Here is a 27,279-nt window from a genome sequence, read left to right as displayed (position 1 = left end):
AGGGGGTGAGAGCATAAAAATTCCGACTTTACTTTTTCACATGCATTTGTGGACCACGCTAATGTACATACCCCATGTGATATTTGTATTTCGCACAGCAAGCAGCACGGCTCAAGAGCTTAAATTACTGCTAACATAGGTTAAGGTTAGGTTAGGTTAAACGGGCAGCTCTAAAAAAGAGTTCACTCGGAGGCCGCAGAGGCCCATTGTGATGCCCATGGGGGTTACCCCAAGCCTATCCCTACATGTCTTCGAACCATTTTCATTTTCTGGCGAATCGTAGCAGTCCTTCCAGAGGAGCTTTCCCCAAGATATCCAGATTCTCGAAGAAGGGGTCCCCAAGAAACTTGCGGCGTTTTCCTCGAAGTGCTGGACACTCGCAAAGGAAGTGCTGGACGGATTCTAACTCCTCCTCATCCCTGCAGCTTCTACAGAAATCATTATGCGGGGATCCGAACCTGGCGGCCATGTGGCCAATGGTCCAGTGTCCCGTTAGTATTCCTGTGAGAAGCATGACGTTTGACTTTGAAAGCCTTAACAGACTCCTTGCTCTTCGTTCATCGAGCCGTGGCCAGAGTGATCGCGATACCCTGCAGGTGTGAAGGTTTACCCACCTACTGTTGGTAGCTGCCCTGGTCAGTCTCTCGACTTCTGAAGACAGAAATCGCAGGGGGGGGGGGGTTTCACGATTTGGGTCGCTTCCCCGAGCCCCATCTCAGATCCCTTCCTAGCACATTCGTCCGCTTCTTCATTTCCCGGGACACCACAATGTCCCGGTACCCAGTAAAGATTGATTATGTGTTGCTGTAGAGCTTGTAGAGATCTTCGGCATTCTTTAACGCATAACGAGTTAGTCGCTGCCGACCCTGAGCTGTAGCCGCCTGACTGTCAACAACGAAGGCAAGTTTAGATGGAGCTAAGTCAATCATGTCCACCAACCTTGCCGTGCAGTGGTCTGGGAGTCTATACGACTCCCTCAGAGATAACTCCTGAGAGAAGACCCCAGATGCTGTTCCGATATCTATTTTGGAGCCGTACGTGAAGATGGGTATTTCGTCATCGCTGAGAGCAATATTAAATTCCCAGTCACTTCTGTCAGGAAAATGGATATCGAAGTTTCGATTGAAGTCAATTTCCGAGACCTGATGGTCACAATGGCTGTATTCCACCCCCACTCGCCCGAGGATTGTGGCGTGACCTTTGCAAGTCGCAGCCTGTTAGACGCTCTGAGTCGTATAGCGCTTTTAGCTGCGATACTTTTTACATATAGGTCTATAGGTGGAATATCCAGCAGGGTCTCTAGAGATGCCTGGGACGTTGAATAAATCGCCCCCGTTATGCATAAGCATGCTTGTCGTTGCACCTTTTGCAAGTTGAGTAGATGGGATTTGGTGTCAACCGCCTGCCACCATACCAGCGCGCCATAGGCGAGGATAGGTCTAACTACCGCCGTATAAATCCAATGTATTATCTGCGGTCGCAGACCCCAGTCTTTTCCAATAGTAGCTTTGCAGGAGTAGAGCGCCTTCTTTCTCCGCTCTTCGGTGTTCTTTTTCCAGGAAAGCTTAGAGTCGAGAATAACCCCCAAAAACTTTGCTTCTTTTGACAATTCGAGATTTGCTCCATTGAGGGATAGAGGTCGGAAATTGCCTACTTTATATCGCTTTCTACCCACCCTGACAGATCGTTAATTGCAGATTGTAGAATCGCGCTGACCGTGGAGAGGAATTTTCCCACGACCAGAATGACTAAGTCATCCGCATAAGCAACGACCTTAGCGGCTTTCGATGTACGAAGCAGGAATTCGTTTAGCACGAGGTTCCACAGGAGGGGTGGATAGCACCCCCCCCTTGAGGTGTGCCCCGTGTGGCTGTTCTCCTTACTTCTGACGTTTAAAAGGAGCCATTGATGTTTCTGGTGCTCAACATATTGTCGATCCAGAGTGTGATCAATGGGTCCAGTCCTACAGCCGCCATGGAGCAGTGTATGGATGCCAAATTAACATTGTTAAAGACGCCCTCCACGTCTAGGAAGGCTGCCAGCGCATATTCCTTGTGATTCAGTGCTTGCTCTATACTTTCAACAACCTCGTGCAGGGCTGTTTAAACCGACCAACCTTTACGGTAGGCAACCTGAGCCTCGCTGAAGTTCCCAGGATAAGGCGTTGCGTGATCTGCAGACTCAGATGCTGCCCTGCAGTGATGCAGATTAATCTGCACACCTTTAGGCTTTTCGGATTCTCTTTCAGCATCGGGGATGATCACCCTAAGGTGACCGATGCCATATCTTATGCTACTACTCTACTGCTAACATAAATATCCAGAGAAAATCTTAACGTCCTGAAAATATCCGAAGAAAAAGACTGTTACGTATAGAGATAAGATTTAATTTACGTTTTTAAATGGCAGATTTGAAAGTTTCTGACGCTATGCAGTTGTAGGTCGTTTACGAAGTAATTTTCTGCGTAGAACTCGGGCTCGGGCTTAAGTACACGAAAAATGGCTTTAATGGCAAATTTTTTTGCTGTATTTAGTACTATTCATATCCTTCAAAATGCGTCTTCGGGTGGTGCTTTAAAGCATGGTCTCATTAGCGTAATTTACGGCCCATTCATTCAAGTAATTTCGCCTAGTTAAATCTTTAAATAGAATAAATATAAACTTGATGATTTATCATAGAGCCAAATGAAGAAAAAAGACTTGTCATTTATTTTAGCCCCAATGTTGAGGAAACTAAAAATAATTAATAAAAATATTTTTTCGAGTTTTCGTCGCATTATAGACATTTAGGAAAAAATCGGTAATGTTGGGTTAACGTCCTTTGACATTCATTAACTCAAAGGACCACATCTATTTTTTAAACATAAAAAAATAACAACTTAAATGCACTGAGCAGTGAATAGAACCTCATTTAAATTTAGTTAGTTAAAAAATTCTTATCTTGTTCTCTGCACTAGGTTTGAACGCACAGGACTTTCCAATCTTCAATTATCATTGTTTTTATTGCAAAAATTTCCTTGCTCTGGTTAGCTTTAAGAGTATTTTTGAGAATCACAACTTCCCACGCATTTTCTGGCCCATTGTACAGCTTTTCGTCGACGCAAAGGTGCTCATGTTACTGCAACCATTAAAATGTGTCGCTAGCTTTATGCACTGCAGATTAATCCTGTTGAGAATACAGTATACTCGTCGATGGCGATTAAATTGACAGTTAAGTTTTAAATTCTGCGGCAGCCTGTGCTGGTTCAATTGGGTAGTGGAAAATGACAACTGACTGGATCCATTTCAAATCATGCAGGCAGTCTGATGGTATATCGAGAATTAACTTCAGAATAAAATATGTTTTTCTGCTTGAAAAATAAATGAATACGTATTTTTTTTTAAATTTTCATAGCATTACTTTTGTATTTTTTACGAATTTACAAGCCATCGATAGTTTCGATAGTCGATAGTCACAACCCTCGATAGTATCGATACTACGAAAATGTAGACACTATCAATAGTACTATCGGTAGTTTTAATTAAAAAAGTTCAAAATTAAACATAACAGTTTTTATTGAAAATGAGATCAGATTTGCTAAAATATTTTTGTTAAGGAAAAAAGTGTCTAAACGATTTTTGGCTTCATGCAGCATCTGCGCTCTGAAATATGTATGTTACTGACTAATGTATGAATGAGGGAAAACTATGGATAGTGCTTACAAAACCATCGATGTTGTAGATAGTCAAAAACCATCGATAATATCGATAGTGCCATCGATAGTCTTCCAGCTCTAGTCCATATATACTACTACGACGCTCCAGCTCTGAAAGTATTCAACTCGGAACCCGCTGGTGGTAGCAGAGGAAGAGGGAGGCCCCCACTGAGATGGAAAGACCAGGTGGAGAAGGACTTGGCTGCACTTAGCACTTCCAATTATCGTCGGTTGGCACAGAAAAGAAACGACTGACGTGCTTTGTTGAACTCCGCCACAATCGTTTAGGCGGTTACAGCGCCAAATAAAATAAAATAAAAATTTCGCTTGGTATTATTTTGTCTCTTAGGAGAAAACCAATTATTTTAATTTTTTCCTTACATAAATAGAACCTCTTAAATACTAAAATTTTTTAAATTTCTAGTTTTCCCTTGAATTGGTTTTTTTAAATATTTGACACTTCTTTAAATATATCTTTAAAATTAAAGAATTTTGATAGATAGCAAAAATACATAACTTTTTTGAAGAAAAAAACAAAAATTTATACTCAAAAGAAGACACGTTTTTCCTCAAAATTTTTACGATTTATGTGTATTTCTAAAAGTTTCCATAAAATTTTCGCTTGGTGTTTTGATAAATAGCGGTAGTACTTAGGGATGGAAACGATGCATCGATATATTTGAAACATTGATAATATCGGTTCAAAATTCGATGTTTGCAATCGATGTTTACAATTTCCTAAAATCGCTAGATTGACGATACGTCGATGCCAGTTTCAGTGATGTTTTAACATCGACTTTAGTGTGACTCAGACTTGAATTCAACTTGCCCATTATGCTCCTAAAATTTTTTGACTGGCCATGAATTGTATTACTTATGGGCGATTCCACCGTCACGGGTTGGACATTTGTACAGAAAAAATTTCTTTCTTGTTTAAATTTAAGTAGATATAAAGTACCTAACAATTCTACAATTTGATAAAGCTACACCTAATTGACTATTATACGAGTTATTACAAAATACGAAAAAAATTCCAGCTTACTTTTATATGGAAAAAATCTGATTTATTTCTTCTGTCACGGGTGGGACAAAAATAAGAACCTGCTTTTTGGAGCAGGTATATTTTACGGAAACTCTGCGAATTTATTTCACTTTTCTGTGTGAACTTGGTCTCTTATAATAAAACAAAGCACCAGCGACACAAACAAAGCAAAACCTACAAAAAAAGTATGGCTTTATTATACAAAAAATCCGAAATTCCTCTGTCACGGGTGGGACAACGTTTGTCACGGGTAGGACACGTACGAATTTTTATATGAAAGGGATCTTTTAGTAGTTTTTAAAAAATATAAGAAGCCAAGTAGGGGTTAAATTCACTCCCGTTTTATTTTAGGATGGTGCCTTTTATATAGAAGAAAATGCTTAGCACCGTCAGCGAAAAAAATTATTTTAAATGAACGCGATTTCCTAGCGCTTTGAAATTTTAACTTTTACCAACTTAAATTTAATGGACTACAAAACTGCATACCTAACAATTCTGAACAAAAAGTTTAAAATTTTTGGGCGTAATTGTTAAATTGTTATTGTCAATTACGAATAATTTGATACCTTAGCAAGAGATGTGCTTTCAGAATAAACCAACCTTTAAAGACAAAATATTCTGCGAATTTTTATTCCAAAAACATCTTAATTGGCAGTCACATTTGGAAAATACGTCAAAACGATCAAAATCTTTTAATAACTAATATGCCTTATAACCAGGGAACGGATTTTTAGGACCTAAAAACCTATAAAAAAGGCAAAATAAAATAACGAAATAGGCTGGAAAAGGCAAAATAAAATAGCGAAAAAGGCAGGAAAAGACACTAGGTGTTGCAAAAAAGGCAAAAAAAGGCAAAACAAAATAGCGAAAAAGGCAGAAAAAGGCACTAAAAAAAGACAGAAAATACGAAGAACAATCAAAAAATACATTTATTTTAAAAATGTTTATATTACAAGTAAAAAGAGAAAAACTATGAACTAGTTTCATTATATGAAAAATTTGTACTTAGAATCTTTGACTATTTTATCCTTTCGAGTTTCTAACTCATAAAACTTTAATCTGTATAGTTGTAGTAACATTGAACCACAATATGCGTTTTGAAGTTTTCTGGCAGCATTTTCATTCGATTTTCGCGAAGGAAAGCATTGAATGTACTAAATGTGCGCTCGACGTACATAAGTTGATACAAGTGGAGCCCAATTTAAATATGGAACGTTTGAAACGTTCATATTATCAGAAATAAGGGCGCTTTCCTCGCCCTTTACAATTTTATCCACACCCCTTATTGCCTTCAAGCCTACGTTAGCTGAGAAAACGGCTTTGAATTTTTCCAACACCAATTTGGCAAGAGGTCTCTGCGCTTCTATAAGCCGCATGGGCAATGTGTATATTTTTTAATCTTAAAAAAAAAAATTGTAAATGCTATAATCACTTTTTTAAAGATATAAAATGCAAAAAAAGGCAAATATCTTAAAAAAGGCAGAAAAAGGCAAATATCTTAGAAAAGGCAAAAAAGGCAACATCAAATGTATATATATGGAATCAGGGAATGCTAAATCGTGGACATTCTTAATCGAATATAGTCTATCTCTTTAGCAGAAAAAAAGGCAATTTCCATAAAATCCGTTCCCTGCTTATAACATTACATATACATTAGGGCGGGTCGATTTAAAAATCGCTCATTGCTCTATGAAAATCGTATTCTAGGGATCAAAATAAGAAACTTTGCCGAAGGAACCATACCTCTAAAACGAATNATTTCATGCGAAATGCGAAGACGATAATCAACAGAAACAGTAAACGTCACTTCTTCAGTGTTACTTTTTTAAATGTTCCACACTAGCAACTTACACGATGAACTATAATAATATTCCGACCAACAACAACACTTACTGGACCAACAACAGCACTTACTGGACCAACAACAACACTTACTGGACGTCCGGCGCGGAGAACAATTAACGAGATAATGAGGAACTGACGAAACGAGTTGCTTACTTTTAACAGCTTTTTCACAGAAAACTAGTGTTCGCACGTAAGCTCCCTTTTCGTAGACCAGGTCACATATGTTCACTTTAACATATACCACGCATACAATCTATTATTCAGATATGAAGTTAGAGTTATAGCTCAAAAACACATATCTGAGTAATCAGTTATATTGTAGCTATATGTTAAAGTAAACCTATTTCGATAATTTTAAGAAATAATTAAGGTAATATTATAAAACCGTTATGTGCAAAAGTGTACTAAAATAACTTCAAAACTGAGGCTGTTATTTATAAAGTAGTTACATTTTAATCAAATTTTCAAGAATTTTCAAAATTTCAATCTGGTAAAACGCGGGATGCCATTGAATTCAGAACGTCCAAATGAAGTGAGTTCAACTTTCAAAATCTTTGCTCAAAATTTACAACTTACACAGCGTAATATGAAGCAGTTTTTTTTTGGTTTCCATTTCAGCGATCTAAATGTTTATTCCTCGTCTAACTTTTGAAGCACTTGAAGAAAATGAATTACACTTATATTTATCGATTTATTAAGAGACTACGAATATAATCATATATGAAACGTAGGTGTGCCCACTAATTCAAAAATAAAATTTTTGCTTTGAAAGTGTACCTGTTGCTTAGATTTTCCCATATATTTAAAGAAGGGTCAAAAATTTAAAAAACTCATTCAAGGAGCAACATGAAATATTAAAAAACGGAGTGTTTAAGAGATTCTATGTAAAGAAAAAATTATATATGAAACGTAGGTGTGCCCACTAATTCAAAAATAAAATTTTTGCTTTGAAAGTGTACCTGTTGCTTAGATTTTCCCATATATTTAAAGAAGGGTCAAAAATTTAAAAAACTCATTCAAGGAGCAACATGAAATATTAAAAAACGGAGTGTTTAAGAGATTCTATGTAAAGAAAAAATTATATATGAAACGTAGGTGTGCCCACTAATTCAAAAATAAAATTTTTGCTTTGAAAGTGTACCTGTTGCTTAGATTTTCCCATATATTTAAAGAAGGGTCAAAAATTTAAAAAACTCATTCAAGGAGCAACATGAAATCTTAAAAATCGTAGTGTTTAAGAGATTCTATGTAAAGAAAAAAGGACCTAAGAAAGGAAAAAATACCAAACGAAATTTTCATGGTAACCCTGTAAATTTGAACAGAAAAACGTGGCCTTTTTGAGAAAACAAGTGTTTTTTGTTTTTTCATAAAATCGTATTATTGTTATCGTTTATGAACATTTTTCACATTTATTGATCAATTTTAAAATAGTGCAGCAGCCAAGTAGCTTAAAAATAAAGGAAACTGAGTGGCATATCTCAAATGACCACTCCTTTTCCGACTATAGATACATAAATTTCAAGATCTCTTTTGAATCATCATCTTCAGTCGTTTACAGAAATAGGAGACACACCGACTGGAACAAGTTCAGAAATATACTCTCGGAACCCTTGTTAGAAGCGCATCTCTCGGAAAGTCTCGCTTACCGATAACCGGAATCTCTAGACTTCTAGCATGCTTCTCTCGTTGGACTAGATTCACCGGAAAAAATTTAAAAAGCAGTGGACCATATCACCAAAGCCTGTAACGCGGCTTTTTCCGCCTCCTGCCCTATCACAATTCCGAAGGGGAAAAAGAAGAAATCGCCGCCTTGAGGAAGGAAAGCAGGAAGCTTTTTAATAAGGCGAAAAGAGATGGATTGTGGCATCCCTATAAGGAAACCTTAAATAATTTCAAGCGAGCCATCATAAGGGTTCAGAGAACATCATGGAAAAACTTCTATGATAATATTGAGGAACATTTGGAAGCCAACCATTTACGGAAGGTATTATCAAAGAGTCCCTTTTCTACCAGCTATATGTAGAAGCCGAACGGCGAGTGGACTTCATCTCCCGATGATATGCTAGATATTATTGTAGATATACACTTTCCTGGCTGCACCGCGGCGGAGAGTAAATCGGCCCCTGCTCTAGGACCATTCCGGCGGGGGAAGCCATCGTAACCCACAGGAATGTGAATAAGACTATAAAATCTTTTAAACCAAAGGTTACCAAACTTATTTTTCTCGTGGGTGAGTTCCAAAACTAAATTCGGAGTGGAAAAAATAAAAATAAAATATTTCCTTGTGTTCTATCTAATAATAATGTGGGTGCACACTTGCAAGTTTTAAAAAACGGAGCCCGTAAAGCCAGTAAAGAACTATCTCGCTTTGGGGAGTTATATTTTTTAAGAGCACTAAATGAACTCCTCACATGTTTTGCTCACTCATGAATTTTCATGTGCTGTATTTGTCAAATAATTTATTTGTGTTGATGGCATCATTTTTATTTTTATCCGAGTTTTAAAGTGATGCGAAAAATATTCGTCACCCGCATTTTTAAAACACAAAACTTGAAACAACAAAACAGCAAAGCTTTTACGTCAAACTTCAAATTCAGAAACTGACAAAAAAGAAAAGACCGAATCTAGAGAAAGGGATGATAAAAAAACAAGCAAGCAAGAAGCTCAAGAAGTATTCCACCGTCGCATTCTCTTCAAAGTAAGATGGGCAAATGGAGTTATCATTTACGCTTATCACAGTCAGGTGTTTGTGCCACGTGAAGTGATCAGTCAGCAGTCCCGTCTTCTCAGTGAGAGGAAAAAACTAGATAGACCTTCTGAGATTGAAGGAAACATGAGTTTTGCTCACCTGCATCCAGTCGATGGCTCCCAGTCATTGCTGAGCGAAGTATCCACCCAGTTTCTGATGTTGGCTTCGATGGTCTAAGTGGGGAGTGCTATAACTGGTTGTGGATCGAGGAATGCCTGGTCTAAGCCAATTGTGGCCAAAGGGTCAGATGTCTCATTTCCAGGCTCTCCCGAGTTGCCCGGCACCCAGAGTTAAGCAAGCTCGTTATCTTTACCAACATAATTTAGTCGAGACTTGCATTGCCGAACTAGTTTGGAAGTACTTAGATAGAGGGCTGGCCAATGCCTTAAGTGCAGCTTGGTTGTGCCTGTAGACACGTAAACTCTTTCCCCTCCGCCTGTTTTCTAACACGTAGTCTATGGCTTTGGGGGTTGCAAATACCTCAGCATGGAAGACCGAAGCATATTCCCCAAGAGAAAAAGTGAAGCTGAGTGAAGTTAAGTGAGTCAGTTTTGGAGCCATCAGTGAAGATTCGACAATTTGCGGGCTCAGTGCTGGAATTAAAACTGCATTCCCCCTCATCGAACACTCTCTCTAGAATCTCTTCAACAAAGGTAATGGTGGCGTATTATAGTTTAGCATTGAAAAGACACAAGTGCTCAAATATCTGCCGCGGTCAATCGCCGCATGTTATACCAACATCCGTTTCTTTTTAGTCTGCAGGTGGCCTTGAGGCTTCCAAACGTATGATGACACAAAGTGAAGTGCGCCAAGAGATTTATACACCCCTCAAAAAAAGTAAAGTTAAATAAATAGGCTATCGCAACCATTTTGGGTCTTTATTATCGAAACCAGATAAATTTACGTGGACCACCACTTACAACTCGTGGACCCCCATATTTTTTCACGCCAACGTAGACCCTTGTCGAGTCTCCCGTGGACCCCTGGGGGTCCACCTGGACCACTTTGGGAAACCCATCAAATCTCCTAGGATGGATGGCATTTTCCCAGCGGAGCTGCAAGAAGCATCTGACATATTATGCCCCAACCTAACGGTAATCTATAAGGCTTGTCTCAACCTGAGATAAATACCAAAAGCATGGACATTGCCGAAGGTCGTCTTAATACCGAAGGGAGGCAGAGCCTATCATGTAAAACCAACGATTTTCGACCCATCAGCCTTTCTTCTTTCTTCCTAAAGGAAAGGATACTGGACACATTCATTCCGCAAAATATGGATACTAAGAAGCTAACTGACTGCCAACACACCTGCTCGAAAGGCAAATCTGTGGAAATCGCACTCCACAAAATAGTTTACAATATTGAAAAACGATCGAGCTTCAAAATCTACTGCACACACCGTGTGGGTGCCGGGCCACAGGGACTTTCAGGGTAATTGTGCGGCGGACGAGCTTGCATGGAAGGGAACCATGCTGTCTGACGTCAACTACTCTCATGCAGCGGGAATACCCCTATCTACCTCTAAGATAAAAGATGGTCGCAAGAACCCACGTGCCGGACGCTTCGACAAATCTCGCCCAGCTTCGAAAAGAAAAGATCCGATGCACTTATTCGGTTGGAACGTCCTGTACTATTGCTGGTGACCGGTATCTCTACGGGCCACTGCTTAATGAGAAGGCATGCTAGCAGAATGGGTATGCCGGCTAATGACTTCTGCCGTGGTTGCCGCGACGAGGACGAAATCAAGAGTGTGGAACACTACCTCTGCCACTGCCCCGCCCTCGTGTGGGCGAGAAGACGCTCATTTTGTTTGTCTCGCCGATCTAAGTGAAGCAGGGATTTACAAGTTCTCGCGCTCTCTAAAGCTAACGAACTGGTTCCACTTCTAGGTGAACGGACGGGTTCGAATTCGAGCTATCAATTGGTATCACAACGGACCCACTAGGTCTAAGAGCGCCTCTCTCCTATGTTGGATGAAGGCAGCCGCTTCAACCTATTCTAACCTAATCTAAAAAAACAAGGTTTAAAAAAAAATTGCGAAAAAAAATATTTTTTTTAGTAAAATCTTAAAAAATTCGTAAAAAATGCAAAAGTAATGCTATGTTAATTAAAAAAAAATACATGTTCATTTATTTTTCAAGCAAGAAAAACATATTTTATTCTGAAGTTAATTCTCGATATACCATCGGACTGCCTGCAAGATTTGAAATGGATCCAGTCAACTGCAGTGTTCCATCAGCAAAAACTGATTCTTTATCTGCTGAAGCACCACCACCGAAATTTACCAGTCGATTACGGAATGCAACCGAACTTCAGGGTGGCCAGTGGCTGAAATGGTATTACAGATGGCAACTGGCAACTGAAAGCTGGCAACTGAGTTGCTATATTGGCAACTGCATTTTTGTGGTAGCCGCAGAAATCTTGATTGAGATAATTTATTTCTTTTCTCAACTCTTTCTTCAACTTATTTACACTCAAGTCTTAGTTCCTATTTTTTCAAAATTGTATTACCTTCAACTTTATAGAACTTAACTACAGTTGCTATTCATAATATAAATTTTCATTTCAGTCGCGTTGCCCATCTGCAACCCAACTGCGGTTGAGTTGACATCCATAATCGACCCATTATCTTCCAAAAATACCGTTGGTTATTACCAGGGAACGGATTTTTAGGACCTAAAACCCTATAAAAAAAGGCAAAATAAAATAGCGACAAATGCAGAAAAAGGCACTAGGTATTGCAAAAAAGGCAGGAAAAGGCACTAGGTATTGCAAAAAAGGCAAAAAAAGGCAAAACAAAATAGCGAAAAAGGCAGGAAAAGGCACTACGTATTGCAAAAAAAGCAAAATAAGGCAATAAAAAAAAGCAAAAAATACGAAGAACAATCAAAAAATACATTTATTTTAGAAATATTTATATTACAAGTAAAAAGAGAAAAACTATGAACTAGTTTCATTATATGAAAAATTTGTACTTTGAATCTTTGACTATTTCTGTGTTCGTATGGAAAAGAAGCTTATATCGAAAGGCTGGCTTTAGTATAAATTGGCATTCGCAGCATACGATTGGGAATGACTCATTGGCGCTGAGCCGTTGAAGAACTTTTGGCTAATAAACGCGCAAGAAATAGTTCCGATACTAGCAAATCAATATTCTTATTAAGTCTCATCAAAAAATTCGTTGTCGTTTAAAGAACAAAGGGAATGCCGCATTATACTAAAGCCAGCCTTTCGACATAAGCTACTGTTCCATACGAACACAGATTTTATCCTTTCGAGTTTCTAACTCATAAAACTTTAATCTGTATAGTTGTAGTAACATTGAACCACAAGATGCATTTTGAAGTTTTCTGGCAGCATTGTCATTCGATTTTCGCGAAGGAAAGCATTGAATGTACTAAATGTGCGCTCGACGTAAGTTGATACAAGTGGAGCCCAATTTAAATATGGAACATTTGAAACGTTCATATTATCAGGAATAAGGGCGTTCTCCTCGCCCTTTACAATTTTATCCACACCCCTTATTGTCTCCAAGCCTACGTTAGCTGAGAAAACGGCTTTGAATTTTTCCAACATCAATTTGGCAAGAGGTCCCTGCGCTTCTATAAGCCGCATGGGCATGTGTATATTTTTTAATGTTTACAAAAAAATTGTAAATGCTATAATCACTTTTTTAAAGGTAGAAAAGGCAAAAAAAAGGCAAATATCTTAAAAAAGGCAAAAAAGGCAACATCAAATGTGTATATATGGAATAAAGGAAAGCTAAATCGTGGACATTCTTAATCGAATATACTCTATCTCTTTAGTAGAAAAAAAGGCAATTTCCATAAAATCCGTTCCCTGGTTATTACGCTTATTCTTTCAGTAAGCTTCAAATCCTTCCATCTTTTCTAATCTGGATTTTTGATCGTGAAAATATTATCCGGAGAGTTTCTTTACGTTCAGAAACTGTGATAAATGCAAACTGCAAAAATGCATATTTTCGTATCGATCGAAATGCACTCGGGATTCCTTATCAGGGACTGAAAATAACCATTATTTTTTTCGATGTTATAAAAGTCCTTCGCAAAATATTGCCGTAAAAGAAAGATATCAATGTTCTTTGATCCCAGGGCCTCCTGGACAAAAATGCTGGATTATTTTTTTTAACTTTTTAGGAAAAAGTCCAATAATACCTAAAATAATCCGGATTTTTATTTTTATAGTCCAGTAGTAACAGTTAAACTTGGCCAAATATTTTGCAAGACCGAAATAAAAGTCCCTTCTTAATAATTAACAAACCGCTCATCCAAATTAAACAAATTTGGTATCTAATAAACAGGACTGAAATGGCTTAAAAAAAATATCTTAATGAAGGTTACCAACTATTTATATATGACCAATCCCATCTCAAATCATTCAAGCTGACAGCACCTATCTCTTCGAATCACTTGAAATTTTAGTATATTATTCTACTCGGAAAATAAGCGCACACGTTTTTTTTATTTGTCGATATCATCAAAATTAAGTGTTTCATACACTATCGAAAAATTACTCCAAAATTTTCGATTCTCACAAATCGAAAATTTTTTCATTCTAATTCGAATTTTAATTGGTATTTTAATATAATTATATATCTATTCGATGCTATGGCTGATGTTCCTGTTTTTCAAAAAGGCCATATTTTTATGGCTAAATTTTATTTTAAAGATATTTTGATGTATTTAGAATTTATGTTATTTTTGTTTTTTAAGAGATTTAAAATAAAATAAAAAAATATATTTTAGCCCAGTTAAGTTAGCTACAATAATTCGCATTGAGCTGAAATTTGGTACGAATGTTGGAAACGCCTTTATAAATGAAATGTAAAGAGGTCCCGTCGATTCCACATCCGCAAAAAATTTATTCGAGGTCAAAGGTCACATAAATTGGTTTTTTACATTTGTCAGCCAAACTGTAAGGTGTATCATAAAAGTAGGTGTCACAAAAGTTTAGATCACACTTTACAAATTTAAGAAAATGTTCTGACCTATAGCATTTTATTGTCTTTTCATATATGAAATTTACCCCTGAATCCGATTATGAAATCAAAGGTTAAGAAAGTTGAACAGTTTTCGAGATATAGCTAAATTTCCGTTTAGTCAATTAATTTATTAAGTAATTAAATATCCCACCAACAGTGCGTGCAACACTTTTCAATCAAACTGTCGGTTTAGGAGCCATTTATGAATTTCGCGAGAAGTTTTTATCATGTTTACAAAATTTCACAAACAAATTCAGTTTTTCTGTAAATTACTTCTTAAAAAAACGTTTTTACTTCCGGTTTCTTCATTGTACGTCAAAGTATGATCTTTTAGGAAGAAAATAAACCCTAGCCAATCCAAATTGGATTGAAAATTTAGAAATCAAAGGCACTGAAGTAAAAATTCAGAAAACACATTTTTTCAATTGTATCACACAAGTTTACCGAAATGAAAAAATTTTCCGACCTGCGATATTTTTATATGCATTATAATGTAAATTTTTCCACTGAATGTGAATACGAAATCAAATGTAAAAGAGTAGAACAGTTTTTGAGATAAGTATAGTCGAATTTCGGGTTTTTGAGATCTGAAAAAAGTGCACTCACTTAATTACAATTTTCTTGGGACATAGTTAGCCAATCTTAAATTTATTTTTATGTCAGCAAAGGCTATTAAATTTTCTATCCTCTGTGTCCACAAGATTGTCCAAATAAATAAGCAACTTTTGTTAAAAGGTATGCGAACTTGTCGATAAATCAATGTGTAACTCCTAAATTTCTTATCCAGTTGGATGATATTGTTGACGCAGATGATAGCAAATTTAATGGCCTTTACTAATGCAAGAATAAATTTTAGATTGGCCAACTATATCCAAACAAAATTGCAATTAAGTGAGTGCCCTTTTTTCAGATCTAAAAACACAAAATTTGGCTCTACCACAAAAACTGTTGTACTTTCTTGTATTCTGACTTCGTATTGGTATTCAGCGGAAAACTCTTTATAAAACTGCATGTCAAAATGTCACGGCTGGCCAATTATGTCAAACATTTTTTTCAGATCTCAAAAACCCGAAATTCGGCTATGTCTCAAAAACTGTACCACTCTTTTAAATTTTAATTACATGTTCGCATTCAGCGGAAATTCTTCAGAAAAACGCTTATGAAAATGTTGCGGTTGGACAACTATATCCAAAGAAAATTGTAATTAAGTGAATGCATTTTTGTCAGGTCTCCAAAACTTGAAATTTGGGTTGCCTCACCTCTATGAAACTTTTGTTCCTAAGAATTACCATTTCTGAGTCATTTTTTTTAAATGCATGAAACACGTACTTTTGATGATATCGACAAATAAAAAAATACGTATGCGCTTATTTTCCGAGTAAAATAATATACTAAAATTTCAAGTGATTCGAAGTAGAGGTTTACGCCACTGAGCCACGCCGCCACCGCCGTTTTTTTGTAATTTTTCACTCGCCATCTGAGGATTAAAGTACAAAATATTCGTGATATACAGTGGTCGAAAGAATTATAGCCGCAAATGTAGGTCTATGTTACGTAGTTTGACTATTGACAATTAAATCTAAGGGCCGGTCGCTCAAAGCCTGGTTGATACTAATCCCCGGTAAAACATCGTTATCGACGTTACCGACACCGTATTATATGTATGGAGTCGAAAACGTCGATAACGATGTTAACCGGTGATTAGTGTCAACCAGGCTTTGAGCAACCCGCCCTAATTGTTTGTATTGTTTATAATGACTTTTACTAAAATTTCAAAATCAAAAATTATCAAAACAAATTTTCTGGGACTGAGAAATATTATTTTCTTCTTTTAGTCTATTTATAAAATCGTGGTGTATTAAAAAGTTTTTGTTTTATTTCTTTTATTTTTTTGCAATAGATATTAAAATATAACGCGGTGTCGTTAACGTCGATAACGATGTTTAACCGGGAAGTAGAGATAACCAGACATTGAACAAGCGGCCCTAATAGATTGGTGAATATATGTATGTACATACATACGAGCACCAATTAATTTCATTTAAAGAAATGGCGTGTCGTCCATTTCCGCTGTAGCGTATGTAGTGCATATTTTTAGGCATAATATATAACTACTTGCGGCGAGGCGACATCCACCTCTACAGTTTTGATATGATACCAGGCGACGAGGCTGATGTCTAGACTTTTTATAGGATCTTTGCAAACAAAGTGTTTATAGCTATAACTGGTGTCTGGACGCACAACATTGCAAGTTTATAAAAGCGTTGTAAAAATCGTGGTCATTAAATATCAACAACCCCTTAGCTTCGTGTTATATATATACTGTATATCTACACATGTAAATATTTATATACTGAAATGTTTTCCTTAACCATACAAAACCGATTTTTTATACAACAGACCATTCGAATATTTGATTCTATTAACTATTTTTGCAAACTGTGTTGCTTTAGCGGTTTATACTCCGTATCCGTTCAGTGATTCCAATGTGACTAATCAAGCGTTGGTATGTATTCATGAGAGTAATTATGTTTTAATAGTCTTGAGTCACATTTAAATTAATATTTAATAACTATTTTAGGAAAAAATAGAATACGTATTTTTAGTAATATTTACGTCGGAATGCGTTATGAAAATCATAGCATACGGATTTTTATTGCATGGTGGCTCATATTTGAGGAATGGCTGGAACATTTTGGATTTTTTCATTGTGGTGATAGGGTAAGTACTTTGAAAATGTTAACATTCGGATCTGATTCGAATTTTGTTTATTATTTTGAAAAAGCATGCGAGTTTTAAAATCCATACATACGCCAGTTAGCTTTATGTTTGAATTTGTCATTGCAAAATTACTTACTTGTCGAATCTTGGACGAGTGATGCACCTCTCTACTAATAACTATTTGCTATGTATACCAGTATATGTAAAAGCAAAATATGTTTAGCAGCACATAACTACGTTAGGGCTGCCATAATACTGAACACATCGACCAGGACACTTATCATCCAAATCAAAAACAGAGACACAAGTGAATCTGGCGCCAATGTATTCCCTATAAGTGCAGTTTCTTCGGTTTTGGCGTTGCATTATTTTTCTGATCACAATCCGTAAAGTTGAATGATCGATTATTATGAAACGCTCAAGTTCTGAAATTTGTTTAAACCATAAAATAACAAATTTCTCTTGACGGGGACGTAACTGTGAAAACTGTTTGGCACCTTTAACGTGATATTGAATGCTTGCCTTACCACCATTAGCAAATTTCATGATCATTTTTGCCATTTTGTATATGCATAACCTAAAGATAATTTAGGTAGGCTGTCTGAAGTGAAGCCAAAAGGGGTTTCTATTTACAATTTACGCGAATGTACCTTAGTATATATATTACTTACACTGAGCCAATGGTACAATAGTTTTTCAACCTTAATATGTATTAGTTATTTTATTTTTCATGGTAAATAATCCGATTGTAAGAAATGTGATTCAAGTTGAACATTTTTGTGTTTGGCTGTAGCTAAACGTGCAGAGATGCTTGCTGTTTTATTTGTTGGCTTACAGCAGGTTCGAGTTCGAACACCGTCAGAGGAAACGTGAAATTTTTTTTATTTTTGTTTTTCTTATATACGAAAAAGCATCTGTGAAGTGCAGAACACCATCAAACAACAACGAAAATTTATTCAAGTTCAACATTTGATGGAACATTTGCAGAACGGCTAAGGCTGAGTGTGCAGAGATGTTATATGCTAAATTTCAGATAATCTGGATGCAAATCCCGTCAAAGGCAAAAATAAAATTTGTTTTTGTATCTCCTTTGTCTTTGCTTAAATGCTGCAAAGTCGTATGTGTTGCCCATTAGTAAACGTGTAGTACATGTGGAAGATATTCCCAAACTGTTTATTGGTAATAGCGTCCTGATCATGTCTGACAAGATAAGAAATTTAGGATTTGTTGTTAATTCTATGTTGAGCTGTTCTGACCATGTGAATAATGTTGTAAGTAACGTGTATGCTGTTTTACGTAGATTAAGAATGTCAGCGTCGTTTACACCCTTAGATACAAGAAGAAAGTTATCTATTCAGCTTATAGTGCCGCAGATCACGTACTGTGGGCTAGTGTATAGCAAGTTTGACTCTATTTCGTTTCACAAAATTGATGTTGCGTTTAATAACGTTACACGTTACGTTTACGGCCTCAAAAGATATGACCACGTTTCTATGTGGAAAAACAAAATTCAGGATGCAGCATTTTTGAATACCTAGCGGCTAGAAATTGTATATTTATGTATAAGCTTATAGAATTCAAAACTCCAAAATACCTTTTTGAAAAATTAAAATCAACAAGGACTAATAGAAATCAAAGTCTGATTGTCCCCAAATATTCCCACTTGTCTTCAGCTAGGCTGTTCTTCATTAATGCTGTAAGGCTCTGGAACTCAGTTCCTGAATCCGTAAAAGCAGCGCAGATACAGCCTCATTTCTTAAATAAATATGAAATATGAAATATGAATTATGAAAAAGCCTCTGTGAAGTGCAGAACATACAAACGAAAAAATCGGCAATCAAAATTTTGTTTAAAGTAAATAAAAGTGAGGTTAATATTACCAAATCATTGTTGAGAATATCAACCATGGCATTGTTAATATTAACCAAAAATCACAATTATTGAATTTTTCCTCAGTTTAGCATTAATTGAAAGTTTCAATAAAACATATTTGATATGAACCTTAAATAAATTCCTTAAAGAAGTATGATCTTTATGAATTAAAACACAGCTTTAAAAACTTATTCAAAAGGCCTACAAAAGCCCTTCAAAAAGCTTTTCTTTGAGTAGCGAAACCAGAAGCCCTTCAATTTGTGCCACTCCATAAAAAAAGGAATGACTTTCAGAAATGCCTTTTGGAAGAGATTTTAACTCCTGAAATTATCTACTGTGTGGTTTCTGTGACCCCCTCAGCCATGTTCAGGAACTTGTATTTTTTTTTGGCATTGCCTGAAGATAAAAATTTAGATTTTAACCAAATAAACTAAACAGAAAGAAGGTAAACTCACCAGATATTATTGAACAGGTTAAAAAAACGTTTCGTTATTGATTTTCGACTACTTATGACAGAAAGCTTAACCTTTTTTTTAAGCAAAAATCTGCTAGAAATTAGGATGTCTGCATTGACCTTCATTTAAAAACCAGGACAATTTAAGTGTGGATCAGGACACCAGGACAATTTGTCTAAATCAGGACAAATCCTGGAAAACCAGGACGTCTGGCAGCCCTAAACTATGTACATACAGGTACATATTTATCGAAATATTTTATTTTATTATTGTAACAAGAAATTTCAGCACTTTCGCAGTTTTCGGTTCGCTTAGAACTGAATATTTCATTACCACTGTGGCCAAATCAAAATACCCTAAACATGGTTTTAATATTCTTTATAAACAACATGTACAATTTAGAGAAGCTACAAACTGAAGCGGTTGATAGCCCGAACACAATTAGTGCGTTCAAGCACGTCTACGATTTGCAGGTTTTGCAGGATTTAGTCCAAAGTCGTTCCCGTCCGCCAAAAAATCTGTATCTGGGAACACTCTGGTGAGAGTAACTGAGCAACTGTTCCCAAAATGAAGTTTCAAGATTTAGTCCGGAGTTTTTCTTCCAGCAAATTCATGAAAAGTGTCAAACCATAGGTAGAGTTGCATTTGTGTGCAAAAACTGAACGCGGTGAAAGCAAATAACCTTACATTTGTTAAAAAATGGAAGGAAATAATGAAATATTCGAATATATATGCAATTATTATTAATTGTATAGATTTTAATCATTATTTAGTGATATTTCAGCCAAATCAGTCTTGTACTAATGACAAGTAAACACAAATGACGTTTTTGCTGGAAAAAGTGCTTTTTGCATTCCCGTACACTTCTGCATCTGTTCTCCTGTTACTCTCAGTTGAGAGAGTAAAATTGTACTTTGACATTTCCGAAGAGTACTGGAACAAACTAAATGAAAACGATAAGCTACGTATGTATTCTTATGTAGATAATTATTTTGGCGACGACAGGGCTTCGCGACGACTGTGGTCGTGGCCAGATTAGATCTGTTTCTATTTTTCCAGCGACAGATAAGGTTCTTCCTCTTCTTTTATGTCAAACTCATGATTTAATAATTAAAGGTTAGATAATTATTGACAGCCGCGGTTTGACATTCCCTTACAAAAGGTTGCATTTACGAAGGGCAGAGAAAGGGGGAAGAATGAAATCCCCTGGTTCGAAAATTGTACTAGAAAAGTACACATTAGTAGTGAAATTCCAGGAAATTTGGCATTTTAAACGAAATATTGAATTAAATATTATGATATATACATGAATTATGTAATTCATGTCCTATTTAGCGGTATAAAAACTGCAAAAGGGATCTAACTCAGAATAAAACAACTATAAGTTGTATGTAAACATCGAAGTTAAAAGCAATTTATGTTTCCATCAGTTAAATGTGCTTTATATGCATATACAAATAAACATATTGCACAAAAACGTATATGTATTTCTATTTCACACAAAAGCTACACTTTTTAAATAAATTGCAAAGAAGCAACACCGTGCCACTGCTAAGAGAGCGGTGCGAGAGAGACAACTGTCAGTTATCTAACCTTTAATAATTGAATCATGTGTCAAACTCATACAAATTGGTGATGTCGCTGCCGCGTTAAAAAAATCATGTCGCCGTCGACCAAGCGTTTAGAAAATGAAGATGATAAAGCTGTGGTCCATAGCTCGTTTTCAATGTGTTCAGCACTCGATACTGCATTTACTTATCTCCAAACGTGTAGTCTTCTCCTAAGGGCCAAATTCACAGTGCGTAGTTAAATCAGAATCCGCAGTTAACTACAGATTTTCAGCTCTGAGTTAACTACGCACTGTGATTTTGGCCCTAAGTCGAATTCAAAAGAAAAATTAAATACATAACCTAGAACCAAAATATAATTTTCGTTATAAAAAATTAAATATTACATACATCTAAAAGGTGTCGTATTATTGTATGTCGTACACACTTTCAAGTCATCTAAACATATATTTAACGACACCTTGTGAATCACCTACAATACATGAGTTTATAAAACGCGAGATTTATTGTTAGCTGATTTTAGGAATTACATACTATTCAAGTTTGCATGTTTTATAAGAATTTAGGCAAATGAAAATTAATTGCATTTTGAGTTTTACATTAAACGAGGAATATTTTTTAAAAATCGAACTATTTTAACATTTCTACATTCACAGAATGATAAGTACCGTGCTGTCAAATCTGATGAAGGAAGGATTCGATGTGAAAGCGCTTCGAGCTTTCAGAGTTCTACGTCCTTTGCGATTAGTTTCAGGAGTGCCAAGTAAGTACATAATGAAGCTTTAATATTTTGATTTAAATCATTACAATTCAACTTATGAATTAAACACGACCTGCGAAGCTAAAGTGCTTGTCTGCAGGTGAATACGTACGACGATTATATACAGGGCCGTCGAGAGAAAACTCGGGCCCCGGACTGTAAAATCATGGGCCCCTATATATAAATTGTATTAATTTAAAAGCATGTGGTCATTTCCTTTAATGTGTAGAGTCCGAAATAATCAGCACGAATCGGAATATATTTATAATATAAGCCTATAATGAAGGAGCAACAACATTGTAAAATGATAAGAAGTTAAAAAGCCCGGGCCCGGGGGTATTCGCCGTTGTGGAAAAATGAGATTTAGTAACCCTGAGCTGCAGGCATTGAGAGTTATGCATAAAAATCGTTATTAAAACAAAAGATTTGTAAAATAATAGCTAGAGAAAATACCGGCTATCAAGGCAAGGCATTCAAAGAAAACCCGTTTTGTCGCTCTTCTGTAAAATTTGAGTGCCGTATATAGGTGGGTTGTCAATTAGTTGATGGGCGGTTTTGCAGAAACATCGACAATATTTACTTATAAGTAAAACAAATGCACGTTTTCGTTATTGGGTGGATATGAACAACTACCCTTTGTTTTTATTCTGACCGTAATGTCACGTTCTTCCTTGTCTCCTACCACAACATTCATTATCCTCAAAGGACCGCCGTTTATTGCTTCAAAGACGTTGCGTGTAGAGAATATTCTGGTTATTCGACTATTAGTAGCTCTCACTTCTATTTCAGGTATCGCCAGTTGCTCACTAAGTTGTTGAAGGAACATCCTATGTCGGACTTTAGAGGCCTTCAGGTGTAGGTTGTTCTCTACGTATATTATGTACATAGTACTGAGTATGTTTTGGGTTTGGAATCTGTCAGTTTGTGATGGTGCAGCAGCTCAAATTCTTCCTTCTTTGCCAGTATAGTTTGCCCGGTATATGGTTAAGATCAAAGGAGTGCAATAAGGCCCCCGGATATAACGCCCATGGGCTTTATTTCCCAAAAAAAGAAAAATAAAGCCCATGGGCGTTATTTCCATTTCAAAGGGGAAATAGCGCCCACCAATAAAAGGCAATAAATCCCGCGGGCTTTATTTCCTTTGCGAAAGAGCAATATTGGCTGCGGGCTTTATTTCCCAAAGAAAAGGAAATAACGCCTGCTTGATTTATTGCATAAAGAAGGAAATAAAGCCCGTGAGTAGTATTTTCTCTGGCTTTATTTTACTGAAACATTCCAATTATGTATACAGACATAAATTTGCATAAAATGCCACGTATTTTTAACGAGTTGCTCTCTATTTTGCGTTAAATTGCCTTCTGCAGTATACGCATAAAATGGAACGGTGTTTTTTCCAGTAACTGATAAGGGAAGTAATGTAAATTAAAGGTAAATTGTTACCGTTTTTTTTAGCCTTCAATGCGATGCGCATATTTGTTCTCAACGTCTTAGGTATTTCAGTGGTGGTGGGCAAACGCGGATGGCCGCGGCACGAGCGCCGCGCTGCGTCGCGACGTCGGATGGCGCCAACGCGGACCGCCACGGTTGAGCGCCAAAAGGATCGCTTCCCCCCTGCCCCCCTCGCCATTACGCCGGAAAATTTATTTGTTTATACTGAGAAGGCGACTGAAAATTTTCGCAAACAACAAAAATTAGTAAAGGGGTCGAGTGGTTTGTGTGATATTAAGGCACACACCGCCCGCCAATCGGAGGAGAAACTCGGCCAATCATTTTAAACTTTGCACAGATTGCTTTGCAGACCACAGTAGGCGTTCTAATCTAAATGGTGATACAAGCATTTTGTGTCCAATTTTAACTTTTTACTTATTCATGTTCGTTTTTTTTGTTGAAAATTTGCATTATTAAATTTTTATACGCATGTACATACAAACATACATATGTATTAAAAATATGCATTGAAATTTTTAATGTCAATTTGTTCGTATAATAAAGCAAAACAAATATTTAGTTTAACGTTATCATATTAGTTAGTTTTTATTTAGAACTGGAGGTTTTGGATGTACATATTCTAAAATGGAGACAAGAGCCACAATAAAGGTGAAATAACGCCCGCGGGCGTACTTTTCCAAGGCATTTAAAAAATGCGTATAATTTTCGTCACGGAATTGATATCATACATTTTGTGTTTCTAGTTCAGCCTTCGTCACTCGAAAATTTTACCTCAAAGAGGTGTTTTATTTGATTTTATATACGCGGCGCAGGTATCAAATATCATCGTTTCAACTTTCTCTCAACTACCTTTGCATGATAATCAGCGGTGTTTATTCCGACTTCAAACGTTTTCAATAATATGCTGACTTAATGAAATCATTGGACCAAGTTTGATAGAAATCTAAAAAGCGGTTACCAAGATAGACCTTTGGAGTATTAAAGTGGGCGGTGCCACGTCCACTTTCTAAAAGTCTATAACAGTCTTATTTATTGTTAAGAGACTGTTGAAAGTATTAACTTGGAGTAAATTAGTGTCCTCAGTTTTTTAAATATCGGAGTTTTTGTATTTTGGAAATTTACCGTTATACGGGAAGTTTAGTCCGATTTGAATAATTTTCAACAAATTGCTTTTCCGTACCAAGGATATAAGGTGCACCCATTTCGGCTGAATTTGATGAATCGGTTTTCGAAATACACATTTGTGATCATAAGTGGGCGGCGACACGCCCATTATCCAGAAATTTATATTAATCTAATTTTCTGCTAAGCGATTATGCAATCGTAGATTTTGAGTGAATTAGCTTCAATAATTACTGATTTATCGAAGTTTTCCTATTTCTGTAAACTGCCGTTATATGAGAGGTGGGCGTGGTTATAGCCCAATTTCAAAGATTTTCAGCAGATTTTTTAGCTGGGCCCTAAGCAAGGCTCGGACCGAGTTTGGTAGGGATTGGTGTAGCGGCTACTGAGATAGAGCATTTCATCATAAGCGGGCGGGGTCATGCCCATTTTCCAAAAATTTTATAATGGGGAAAATTCTTGTTTTCGTACGAATCGAAAATCATGAAAAAAAAATTTCAAATTTTCGATTCATACGTAAACAAGAATACGTTCCAATAATATTATTTCTTACCATAATTCCACTTCACGTACAAATTTTCAACAGTTTTGATTGAATATTTACTGAAATATCGTAGTTTTGCATTTTTCGAAAATACCGTTATATGGGAAGTGGGCGTGGTTACAGTGCGATTTCGCCCATTTTCAATACAAACCTACGTTGGGTAAAGTTCGTTGAGATATCTCAATTTTTGGCTGAGTTATCGTGTACACGGACGGACGAACGGACAGACAGACATGGCTTAATCAACTGCTCTTTTCATTCTGATCATTTATGTATACATATATATCTATGTAGGGAAAGACGGTTCGCTTGGTTATTTAAATAAAGTGACGTTTATTCGAATGTTCAATTGTACAATAATTTCGACCTACAACTATGCGACAGTTTGGCGACTGTGTTGTGCGCGCTTTGACATAAAATGATAGACTCTCTGGATGGATACCATGTCTTCTGTTCGTTCGTTAGTTCGTCCTCTGTCTATTCGTTCCTTCGTTCTATCGTTCCTTCGTTCACCTACCTAGTGTTGCCATATACCCCGATATCCCATTCCCACAATCGGCCGTCCTGACAAGTTATTCGACTCTGAATAACTAGCGCCACGGTTTCATGTTTTCGGCTACGGTAGTCGTTCTTATCTGCCCCTCTTGATTCCCGACCTTCTCAACCTCATATCTTCCGTGGTTCAACTTGGCGGTTACCTTATACGGCCCTAGATATTTCGGTCTCAACTTCATGGCCGTGCCAAATTGTGTTTTTTTAATGGCTACTAAGTCATTAAGGTTATAATTGACTTCTGTTTTCCTATTTTTATTGAACGTCCTGCAGTTTTCGTATTGTATTTTCTTGATGTTTTCTTGGGCATTTTGTCTAACCAAATCTCGTTCAGTATCTAGCTCCTCGGTTGTCACTTCATCTAAAATTTGTCGCAAATCTGGGTAATCGTTTACCCGCATGTCTAGTCCGGTAAGAATTCTAAAGGGCGTTGCTTTGGTGCTGCGCGGTATAGTGTTATTCAGAACTTGCTACACTTTTGCCACGTGGTTGTACCACTGGGTGGGGTTGCTTTGACACTTCTTTGAAATCATTGGGATAACTGTTTTGTGGACGCGTTCCACTTGCCCGTTCCCCCGAGGTACTCCCGTCGCGATTTTCAAGTGCTGGATATTTCCTTTAGTGCAATAATCTCTGAAAGGGTTCGACGTAAACGCCGATCCCCTATCGGTTATTATCCGCTTAGGGTTACCAAATATCGCCGCTTCTTTTTCTAGTTTATCTATTACCTCCTCGACCCCCGTGGACTTAGTTGGGTATAACCACGTAAACTTTGAAAACCCGTCGACTATCACTAGAATGTGGTTATACTTTTTCCGCGTTTCGGTTAATGGTCCGACGTGATCTACGTGATAGGTCCCTAACGGCTCGCAGGCTTTATCTATTGGCACTAAGAACCCTTCTTTTTTGCCTCTTTTTGCATCTATGACTATGCATTCCACGCAACTCTTCACCACCTTTGCCACCTTTTCGGCCAAGTTGGGTATGTAATAGTTTCGCTCTACCAACTCCTGAGTCTTTTTACTAGCAAAGTGATTTTGATCGTGTGCCAATTTTATTATCTCAGTCTCCATGCTGGAAGGCACAACGAGCAGTTCTTTCACGGGATCACTATAAACGATACCGTTTTTCATGAAAAATTCCTCATAATTTCCTGTCTCTAAAATCTTTTTTACCGCTCTTATCCAACTATCCTGTGCTTGGGCTTCTCTCAGTCTAAATGTTAGTGCATCTTCGACTAATAAGCAGTAAACGCGACTCAGAGCGTCCACATGCCTCATACGCGATCCTGACCTGTGCTCGACCACGTAGTCGTACTCTTGTAAATACATTGCCCACCTCATGACCCTATCTGGCACGTCTCTTTTCTTAACAGTCATAGCGAACGCATTGCAATCGCTTACTATTTTGAACTTCCGGTCTTTAACGTAAATATGCCATTTCTTCAGTGCCTTAACCACTGCTTAAACTTCGATCTCAAATGCACTGTACTTCTCCTCAGCCATTGTTGTTTTACGGCTCATAAATTCTACTGGGTGAAACAAACGGTCCTCCGAATCTCTTTGCAATAGCACTGCTCCAAAGCCGTGCTTGGATGCATCGGCGTGGATTTCAGTTTCCGCTGAAGGGTCAAAGAGTTTTAATGATGGCGCACTTACTAGAGCTTGCTTTAGCTCTTGTACCGCTAACAGCTGTTCTGCGCCCATTTTGAAACTTTCTTCCTTTCTAAGCAAGTCCGACAGTGGCTTGGCGATTATCGAATAGTCCCTCACAAATCGTCTGAAGAACGATGTTAACCCTAAGAACCGTTGTATTTCCTTTTTACTTGACGGTATAGGAAAGTTCCTGACAGCTTTCGTTTTTTCTACTGACGGTAAAATTTGGCCGTCTTCCACGATGTACCC

At 37.0% G+C, this 27,279-nt stretch overlaps 2 protein-coding genes across 2 annotated transcripts in view; both read left to right on the top strand.

Moving 5' to 3' along the window:
- Nucleotides 1-16,889, top strand: part of LOC108371583 (voltage-dependent calcium channel type D subunit alpha-1-like) — a 36,788-nt gene extending 19,899 nt beyond the window's left edge. The window contains exon 3 of the mRNA XM_017627172.1: nt 16,733-16,889. Within this exon, the coding sequence (XP_017482661.1) occupies nt 16,733-16,889 (157 nt within the window). The remainder of the gene's footprint in view (nt 1-16,732) is intronic.
- The window catches only part of Ca-alpha1D (Ca[2+]-channel protein alpha[[1]] subunit D), a 435,534-nt gene continuing 425,017 nt past the window's right edge, over nt 16,763-27,279 (top strand). Inside the window, exons 1-3 of the mRNA XM_017627184.1 lie at nt 16,763-16,838; nt 16,914-17,053; nt 21,605-21,711. Of these exons, the coding sequence (XP_017482673.1) occupies nt 16,962-17,053; nt 21,605-21,711 (199 nt within the window). The 5' untranslated portion in view covers nt 16,763-16,838; nt 16,914-16,961. The remainder of the gene's footprint in view (nt 16,839-16,913; nt 17,054-21,604; nt 21,712-27,279) is intronic.

This window comes from Rhagoletis zephyria, unplaced genomic scaffold (assembly GCF_001687245.7).
Source record: "Rhagoletis zephyria isolate East Lansing unplaced genomic scaffold, Rhagoletis_zephyria_1.1 Rzeph_scaffold_00070, whole genome shotgun sequence".
Lineage (NCBI taxonomy): Eukaryota > Metazoa > Arthropoda > Insecta > Diptera > Tephritidae > Rhagoletis > Rhagoletis zephyria.
Note: the sequence above shows the minus strand (reverse complement) of the source record. Positions and strands in the feature narration are given on the sequence as shown.